The sequence below is a fragment of the Elaeis guineensis genome, chromosome 5, assembly GCF_000442705.2.
Source record: "Elaeis guineensis isolate ETL-2024a chromosome 5, EG11, whole genome shotgun sequence".
Taxonomy (NCBI): domain Eukaryota; kingdom Viridiplantae; phylum Streptophyta; class Magnoliopsida; order Arecales; family Arecaceae; genus Elaeis; species Elaeis guineensis.
This window is the reverse complement of record NC_025997.2, coordinates 7,119,240-7,128,779: the sequence shown is the minus strand read 5'-3', so window position 1 is coordinate 7,128,779 and position 9,540 is coordinate 7,119,240. Positions and strand designations below refer to the sequence as shown.

At 37.9% G+C, this 9,540-nt stretch overlaps 2 protein-coding genes across 2 annotated transcripts; both read right to left on the bottom strand.

The window, feature by feature from the left end:
• Positions 1 to 582: 582 nt before the first annotated feature.
• LOC114914179 (zinc finger protein CONSTANS-LIKE 16-like) lies at positions 583 to 1,691 on the bottom strand. Its single transcript, XM_073256938.1, has 3 exons — positions 1,290 to 1,691; positions 998 to 1,144; positions 583 to 898 (listed from the first exon to the last, which is right to left on the bottom strand). The coding sequence occupies exons 1-3, from the start codon at positions 1,689 to 1,691 to the stop codon at positions 854 to 856; spliced, it is 594 nt and encodes a 197-aa protein (XP_073113039.1). The 3' UTR covers positions 583 to 853.
• A 3,692-nt stretch (positions 1,692 to 5,383) lies between these two features.
• Positions 5,384 to 6,514, bottom strand: LOC105044725 (LOB domain-containing protein 12). Its single transcript, XM_010922713.4, has 2 exons — positions 6,293 to 6,514; positions 5,384 to 5,872 (listed from the first exon to the last, which is right to left on the bottom strand). Exons 1-2 carry the CDS (start codon positions 6,446 to 6,448, stop codon positions 5,537 to 5,539), a joined length of 492 nt encoding a protein of 163 aa, XP_010921015.1. The 5' UTR covers positions 6,449 to 6,514; the 3' UTR covers positions 5,384 to 5,536.
• Between the last annotated feature and the right edge of the window lie 3,026 nt (positions 6,515 to 9,540).

Below are 9,540 nucleotides of genomic sequence, written 5' to 3'. Positions count from 1 at the left end.
AGGAGCCAAATTTGAGAAGAGCTTAATAGTTTCCTTGTCCTAGATGTGCCATGATCAGTTGACTAGGATGGTTTGGCTTCACTCTTGTAACTTTATTAGCTTTTGTTTCCCTCCTTTCTACCCCCTCTTCGTTTCTTAGAGAATATTAGAAAATTTATTAATCTAAGATACATTTTTGATCCAATCTCTATTATTTTAGGCTTCGAGATGATGTGAATTTGGAATTCCTACTCGATAAATTATATTTCCATTCTTCCTTTGACAGTTCACTCAGTTAACAATCAAATCGTGCTCAATTCAAGATATATATGAAAAATTAAGTAATTCAACCCAATTGATGGGGCCTATCCATGCATCTGCCTATCATATATAATAATTGCTGATAGACGGTATTAATTAATTAATCATACAAATTTGATGATGAATACATATCAACCATGCAAATTAACAAGCATGCTAAGAATGCTTGGTTAAGTGAATGCATTTCATAGATTTGTTACCCGTTCTATTTGTTTGTTTACTTCAAAACTAAGTCAATATTATTTTTCCCACTTGTCTATCCGAGAGCAAGAATAATGACAGTACAAAGCTTTCCACCTTCTATAAATCAAGAAGGAAATTTTCAAGTTTTAGTTTAAGAAAACGGAGGGGGATGAATCATAAACTATGGAGTGTCAGATGTCACATTTACTGTTTGTAAGGTCACTGTCGACTGCCGAGGCAATGACTAGAAAAGTTTAAACGAAACAAGCAAAAGAGAGGTTTGGACCAACGGTACACAATTCTCGCACTGTCGTCCACCCAAAAAACAAAATATCACTACTTCCCTCCTCCAAACCTGGCGAACACTTGGCTATGGAAGGTCCATCTCCTGCCTGCTTCTCTTCACAAATCTTCCCTGCCACCCACCATTATCAAAGGAGAAATTAAGCTTAACAAATTAAGTGTGACATGTATATCTCTAAGGTAAACATAAGCGAGATAGAGAGCAAAATACCTTTAACCTGGGTCTTTTCTCTGCATTGAGCTTGCGAACCTCATACCTTATCTTCTTAGAGAACAATCGGCTCTGGCGCTTCTCCTTGTATCTGAGTATCCGAGCTTTTCTTCTCTCCCTCTCTTCCATTGTTGGCACTTCTACCACCTAAAGAAATAATAGAAGAGAAGTCGGAGAGTAATATATGTAATATCTTATATTAATGCTTGGCTATATCTAAACTATTGGAGGTGAAAATAAATGTTGAATTTGTTCTAACAAAGTTAGAGACCACAGGTTGTCCAGTACTAACCAAACAAGTGTTGGCATTGGAGATGGAAGAGTGTTCAACCCATGGTGGCCCTCGTTCTGACCATGCATCCATGACCTCCTGGTAATTCAAGCTCAGGTTCAAGGGGAAGGTGTTCTTTGCCTCCCAAAACCCTGCATTCTCTTCTTTCATAACGAATTCGCCGTCGAAGCTCCTACGTGTTATTATTTCATCATCGCCATCTTGATTGGCCTTGCACTGAGATTGTCCCCATGCCATGAGATCCCACTTATGCTTGCCGTCTTCGATATCCCAAACTCTCTCTAATTCACTCATGATATCAATCTTCCCCTCCATCATGTTGTCCAATGAGTCGATGATGCCGGCATCTTCCATGCAAGGCTCCTCTTTTGGGCTTCTTAGTTTAGGTCTGAGTCCCCACATCTTCATTAGACCTTATTGTTATTGCACTAGGGTATATGACCTGTCCATATATATGCGTGGCACTTCTTAACCCTTCCAATTTGCCTTGGTAATCCTACGTGACACCTTATCAACGGAGATGGGCAGTATGTGGAAGGCCAGCCATTGAAAGGAGGAGGTGGGGGACCTCACGAGCCTTTTTGTTAGGTTCGTAATTTGGCCTATCAGCCCACGAGAGTCATGCCATGTAATGGTTGGGCTGTGGAGAGTTGAAAGTGACCATGAAAGCGTTAGGTGGTAATTCATAAAAGAGCCAATCTAAGGATTCAGGACTAACCTCTTCCCCTAGAGGATATTAGAATTTGGATTTTGGCATGTGCAAATGCCTATAGTGAATTAACTTGACTTGCATGGATCAAATTTAATTATGGCTTGGTTTTGCATGAATGGTTTGGACTAACATCCGAGGTGACGCTATACTTTGAAGAGTTAGATAAGAATTTCCCAAGCTAATTTAATATTACAAAATTTTTTGTCCCCTATTAGCTAAGGAACTTCAAATAGAGAAATATGGGGTCAGTGACCGGCAGCAAGGTGGCGGCGAGTAGCTAATGATAAATTTCTGTGAATGCTAACCGAGTAATGCTACAATAATGGAGGATATATATATATATATATATATATAGACATGCACATGTGAATGCACAATTACTTTCTTGTCATACAAAATTTTCTAGCTTAAAAAAATAGGTCAAGTTAGACTAATTCAATCCTAGCTTAATATAGTTTTGGTTAAACATAGCCCAATGCATGAACCCAACAAATAGAATTAATCGACCCAAGATGACTTCTTTCTGAATTGGCATGTTGAGTTGATTGAATGGACCAGCCTATTTGGATCTTTTTTTGTATGATTTACAAGTAGATTTTATGGTAAGGACATGTTTGGTGTTGTTTTTATTTTGTGAGTAGAGGAGGAGAAGTTAAAAGCTAGGGTGTTGTTTTTGCTTTCTAAAAAGAGAAGGAGAAACTAGAAGCTTGGTTTAAAACAACTTCTTTTTTGTTTTTCTTTTTAATAGAAGTACTTTTTGAATAATGCAGCAAACACTTATTTTCTTGAGATATTGCTTTAAAGATCACAAAATCATTTTTTTTGAGCGACAATTACCATATCTTAAATTTTTAATTTTTTCTAAAACTATGTGCTTGTTCTAACCTTTTCTCCCTGTAGAAACATATTTAAACATGTTACCAAACACTTATTTGTAAAAAAATATTTTTAAAAGTGACAAATATATTTTTTTTTTAAAGCAATACAAAACATGCCTTGCATGCTTTTTAAATAACATGTTACCAGATGCTTATTTTTTGAAAAAATACGCTTTTGCGTTAAAAGTCATGAAAGTCTTTTGATTGTTGTTTTTTTTTTTTTTTTTTCTTTAAAGCAATGTTTTACCTTGCATTAAAGTTGATGGGATGGTTGATCTTTTACAAAATGAAATGAAAAAAAATTATGTAATTCTTCAATCTGAGGGCATTTGGTCCAGTGGTATGATTCTCCCTCAGCGTGCGAGAGGTCCTTAGTTTAATTCTCGGAATGCCCCATTTTAAAGTAGTAAATTTCATCTTCTTTCCTACTCTTAATCTTTTTAAAATTTCCTCCTTTTTCTTTCTCCGAAAATAATTTTCCCAAAAATGAAAAAACAAAAAGAAAAATCATAATTTGTAATGAAGAAACAGATCTTTTAAGCCTACTATGTTGCCTAAGTTCAGGGTGAAGAATCTTTGCAGATGGTCTATTGAATGCTCACACCCAAAGATCGTCATTCCAACTTTGAATACTTCACAAACTTTAACCACCCTTTACGTTTACAACAAACTTCATAAGTAAACAACAAAAAGTAAGACTGCTGCATTAAAGCAGAAGTTCATAACTTTGATTCCTTCATGTCAGCATCTTGGGAACGTAAGGGAAAAACAAATCAAAGTAGAACTATATATCAACTTTATTATAAAAAGCTTTGGAGGCTGCCTCTATTCATTCCCTCAAAGGAGAGGAACATGTTCTTGTTTTCTTTGTTTATTATTTGCTTGGGTTCATTCTGCATCAAGGCAAGCTCGAGACTGATGAGTTGTTGTCTTTATATGTAACTTGGTTATGACCTTATTGGACTGTTTTTTACTCCATTGACCCTTCTCTATCTCTCCTCACACTACCTGTCTCTTAGCCTACTAATCTTCCTAGCTCGGGCCATTCCGTAATGATATAAAATATACAACTTCTCTTCCCATCAAGCATCCAAAGAACTTCGTCGCATGTATTTTGGGTAGAACTCCTCTGGCCGGGAAAGTGGTGCATCAATGCACGTTTAGTCGGACAAAAAAAAACAATGGGGTGTGGATATTCGTCGAACTTAATTGATGAAGCCAAGTTAACCGGACCATCGATAACAATAGGACCAAGAGCATCTAGAAGTGTGCTAGAGAGCGAAATGACTACAAAGATTAGAAGTGTACTAGCTAGAGTATGTAGTCATTCAAATGTAATAGATATCTAGAAGTGTACTAGGGAGCAAAATCACTTCGATGATTAGAAGCATACTAGAGTGCGTAGTCATTCAAATGTAACAATTATAAGTACTATGATTGGCCAGTGGTCAATCCTAACGGGCTCATGTTGCATACAATGTCCTCTAGCTAGTTCACATGGGCTATAGGCCAGGTTCATTCGAATACTATTTGTTATAACTTATGACTTTATATATCTAAATGTACTTGTTGAAAATTATTATTTGAATTTTTTGATCTTATATAAATATCCAAGATTTATTCAATGAATAGTTGACGTAAGACTAAACATATACAATATGGGTCCTTACATAATATACTCTCTTATGAAAGAGCTTTAATTCTCTCAAGGGTAGACTATATAGAAAAACATTGGCGAAAACTGTTCCTCCCACTAACTCAATATATACAACAACACTTGTATGGAGAGTGAATAAACGGGGCAACATTGTTAGAGAGAGAGAGAGAGAGAGAGAGAGAGAGAGAGAGGTAATTAGCATCATAAGGCATAAGTTTGCCCAAAAGCGTAGATTAAGAAAAATACAACGGGAGGAATCTTCCAGTCAGGCGTGGCATTAGTTTTATTATCCCTGGACTTTACATTGACGACACGTACATGGAGGGGCGTGGTGTCTCTTATAGAGAAACTCGTACGTGCACTCTCGATTCTTATAGAGAAACTTCGTGGTCTGTGGAGCTGCTCCCACGTGAAACCAAAGGAGTTGAAGGTTGAGATTCGAACGCCACCGGCCAGAAATCTAATTTGAGTGGCAAGGTCACCGACCGACTTTAAAATTTTAGATAGAGAGCTTAGTCTTTGAAGCAAATTAATACATAGACCACTTCTATACTCCACGTCCCACATGCTTGGGCTGACCTTAACTCCAAAAGAATCACCTTATGATTAGTCCTCGACTAATTAAGCACGTCTCTCTCTCTCTCAAAAGCGTTTATATTTGCTTTAATTTGTTATAGAAGGGAACAAGAAAGAAGTAGATGGTTTAACTCCAAAAGAATCACCTTATGATTAGTCCTCGACTAATTAAGCACGTCTCTCTCTCTCTCAAAAGCGTTTATATTTGCTTTAATTTGTTATAGAAGGGAACAAGAAAGAAGTAGATGGTTTGTCATAAAAAAAAGGAAGATGGAAGACCTTAGATATTATATAAGGGTGATAATTTCATAAAAGGCCCTCTCACACACACACACACTCTCTCTCTCTCTCCACCACTCTCCATGGATAACTAAGTAAGAAAACAACACCATCTAGCATTACTACTTCATTGCAATAAAAGAGTCTATGTCCAAAAAGATTCACTCTTGAGAGGTTCCTGAGCTACATTGCTTGAGGAGCCATAGTTCATCAACTGAGGCATGCCATTAAGATTATTATGCATCAGAAATGGCTTGTCATCAGGCTGTATCTGTTGATCGGTGGTCGCCGGTGGCTCCTGCTGCATCTGAATGCAAAGGATCTCGGCTTGGGCAACGGCGAGCTGCATCTGAAGCTGAGACACTTGATTCTGCAAGTAAGAGATGGCCCCCACACAACCGTAAACCGGGTCCCTCACCCTTGCATTGGCCTCATAGACTAGGCTGCTCACAGCATCCGCTCTCTGATGAACCGGAAGTTCCTACAGTCAATTGAAAACCAAGTAAATAATAAACAATGTTAACTCCCAAATGAGAAGAAAAGCATGAGCACATGCATGGTGAGAAGAGTATCACCAACTAGAACCCTATCATGTGTTTGTTAAAGTTAATTTGCGATCAGTATAAAGAAAGACTTTAGGGAAAAGATTAACTATATATTTTTAGAGCATAGCTTCAGCAAGATACTAAAAGGTGCAGTTGCACCCGTTTATATATATGGACATATATGTCCATGCTTCTTTGCATGTGCTCGTATGCACATGAAATTGGCAACAGGGTTGCAAGAATGATTTTATGAGGGAGGAGACTATGCACGAGGTACTTGATCAAATTAATGCAACCTTTAATCTTCTTACTTTAAAACCCTATATGAATGCACAGGTTTAGAGAGAGAGAGAGACCTGCAGCATCTTGCTGACATTGCTAGCACCGAAGACTTTGTGAACGATTGCAAACTTTTGGGGGTCATCTGAAGGGAAGAAGGGGGCAAAGATGCAGTCTTTGGTGCAGCGCCTTCGCAATAGTTTGCAGGAAGCGCATGGGGAACTCCCTCCCATTTTTGCTAGGAGTTATCACAGGGAGAAGTGGAGGCCGGAGGATGGAGTTAGGTAATGGCAAGGCTGCTTCACAGGGGGGAGCTGGAGGTAAATGGAGAAGGTTGTGCTTATTTATAACGAAGGGCTCGTGAAGGTCGTTGGAGGTTTTTTTTTAAAAAAATACAAAACAGAAGTAATTAAATCCTCTGGTTTTCAAGAGACTTCCTATTAAACAAGCCTTCCAATGACTATTGAAGTGCCAGCATAGTAGTCATATAGATCGTAACAACTATTTTTATTGATAGAAGCATAAAATTCATCATTAGGAATCTTAGTTCCAATTCAATAAGTGATCATGTTCAATAATTAAAATTTAAAACCTTACTACATGCAGTTTGTCGTATGTCTACAAGCATGTGTCCATGTGATGACTTTATGAAGTCTACTGCATGCCATACATGGTCAAGATACAGCAGCTAATCCAACATTTTAGATATTCACAGTGAACGCTATGGAAAGCCCTCGACATAGAATTGAGGCTTGAAGCAGTATAGAGACTACTGACTAGTGCCCAACAGTTATTGTGATCATAATGCACTTGCCCTTCTCGTACTTCTTGTCATTAAGAGTGCTCTAGTATGGTCGTAGTTCCCTTGGCTCCGTATCAAATGAGTAGTAGTTTAACAATGTTATGGCTGGACTTAAATGAGTTGTTCAACTGGTCTACAGTGTGTCCCCACAATGATTAGCAGCCTAATGGGTTTTTAAATAACTGGCCGGTGCATCTGGTACATGAGGTACGAGCTGGTTTGTAAAGCTTTCATCTACCGTACACCATGTCCACACCATGAACTTGCATGAAATTTTTTTACAAATGAATTAATACTTTGCTTAGTTTGGAACAAGTTTTTGTAATTGCAAATAAATTGACTTGATCCAACTCAATTGATTTTGTCGGTTCGAAGTCCAATAATCATTTTTATTGTCTCTAATATGAAATGTGAAACAATGTTCATCAGGTTGCATGACGATGCCGATGCCCGATCCTTCCTGTATAAAAGTTCACAACTAGTTGTAAACTGAAACTGAAGATGTGATTAATTCTAATTAAACGTCTCATATATATGGAAAATTAGCAAGCATTGCTGAAGAAAAATTATTTGCATTGCCAAACCAAATAGCTGCAATAAAATTGGACAGTTTTGCATAGCTACAATTGTTTAATGTGGTTATACTAGAAAGATTTCTCTAGAAGACGAGCATATGTTTTCTCCAATATAAAGCCTTTTTACTTCGGCAGACCAACATGGGTACTGATCCCAACATCAATAGCATTTATGAGGCAAATAATCTGCGACAAGAACACAGAAGGGAATCCCATTTTCTTTATCCATAAGCATTATTCGCACAACACGAGATTAGTTAAGTAAACATCAAGAAAGGAACCTTAGGAACCATGCTTCTTGGTTGGATCACTTGCACAAAACTTCACTACTATTGTAGTAGGTCTAGAGATCGAGGCTGTGAAGAGAGATGGGGACTGCAGCCGTAAAGAATAAGAAAAAGGTTGTGGAGGTGTTGACCATCACTGAGACGCTAGGTGGGTGTTGGATGGCACGTTCTCATTTGACGACAACTCTTGTTTTGTTTTTCCCTTATCTCCTCTCACGTAGATAGAGAGATCGATGGAATCTTAATAAATGAGTGTGTGGAAAGGATGCAAACCCTAACCCTAGAGAGAGAGGGAGTGAGAAGGGCTCGACGTGAATGTTTGTTGGCAGACATTCACGTGAGCACGTCTCGCTCTCGACATGAACACGGTCCTCCGCACCAAAAGCTTATATGCAACAGAATCTAGGATGCCGCGTTGGATTAGGCGCGCTGCTGAGTTGGTGGACCAGTCCAACCGTGAAGCAACACGCACTAATGCACATGTGCCATAATCTTTTCCTTTTGATCCACTATTGTGCATATTGCTTGGCGGTTGGACCGGTCCACTAACTATGTGGTGGACCTAGTCCAACCCATAATCACTCAGTGGATCCTACTTGAAGAAGTGAAACCGGTCCAAGAATCGATCCTGTATCAACATCAAGAAGCATTTTATTTCAAAAAGAATTAGCCAAAAGGACTGGTAAATGGGAAACGAACCGTTCTTAATTTTCCACCAATATTTGATATGTTTAGGAACTTTGGAATTCAATGGGTAGAACATGATTCCTGCCAGATTCTCGTTTGATGCTTAATGGTTGGAAAAGGAAATAAAGAAAGATGTAGTGCCCTATAACTTTTAGAATCCAATAGCTGAAAAATGAAGCAAAGTGTAGATAAAAACAGTTGTTATCCCATTCTTGTATGCTTACCATTCAGATTCTAGTAGTTATTAGCAAGAGGTTCAGTCCCAAACCTTAGTGTAACAATAGGTGAGATCATATTGAACCAGCAACCATTGGCTTAATGCAATTCAACCAATAAGGACTGAATGATCTACCATATGGAAGCATGAGGGCAATACAAATCTAATCATCACTTTAAATATGTAACAAGAACAACAAACTGCAATTAAATATTTCATGCGCAGATAGCAGAAGTGTTAATAACAAATCGATTTCTATGGCTACAAAATAATGAAATGTCACTTCTTTCCCCACTTCGTAACATATTGAAGGGTAAATTTAGTTGCATATCTTGGTCTGTTTAGTCCAAATCTGAAAAAATGCTCTTTTCTAATGAATTAGAGATTGCTTAGGGTAGGAAGAGGATATTCCATCTTATTGATTATGTACAATCACAAACTAAATTTTATACCTTGATTAGTGTAAGTCTTCTCATCACAGCCTGGATACATCTATGAAAAAAATTATGATTTGGGGGTGGTGGGTGGTGTGGAGAGAAAGATAATGAAAAGGTTCATGTTGCTGAATCAAGTCAAGAATCCAGAAACATTTTGCAGTAAACCGTTCGGTGAGGCAACAGCGCACATCTAATTTATGTACTTTCAAATTTTATGAGTCAAGATGAGCTGTTGACTTCGAAGTCATAATATCCACAGCTTCAATGCACATGTTTATACGCAAATAAGCATACACATACATGCAAATTAGACTACAGAT

Coding starts and splice junctions, on each gene's coding strand:
- LOC114914179 (XM_073256938.1), bottom strand. CDS start 1,691: ATGTGGGGACTCAGACCTAAACTAAGAAGCCCAAAAGAGGAGCCTTGC. Junction 1,145..1,289: donor CCAATGCCAACACTTGTTTG/GTTAGTACTGGA, acceptor TTATTTCTTTAG/GTGGTAGAAGTGCCAACAAT. Junction 899..997: donor AGAAAAGACCCAGGTTAAAG/GTATTTTGCTCT, acceptor GGTGGGTGGCAG/GGAAGATTTGTGAAGAGAAG.
- LOC105044725 (XM_010922713.4), bottom strand. CDS start 6,448: ATGGGAGGGAGTTCCCCATGCGCTTCCTGCAAACTATTGCGAAGGCGC. Junction 5,873..6,292: donor ATGTCAGCAAGATGCTGCAG/GTCTCTCTCTCT, acceptor AATTGACTGTAG/GAACTTCCGGTTCATCAGAG.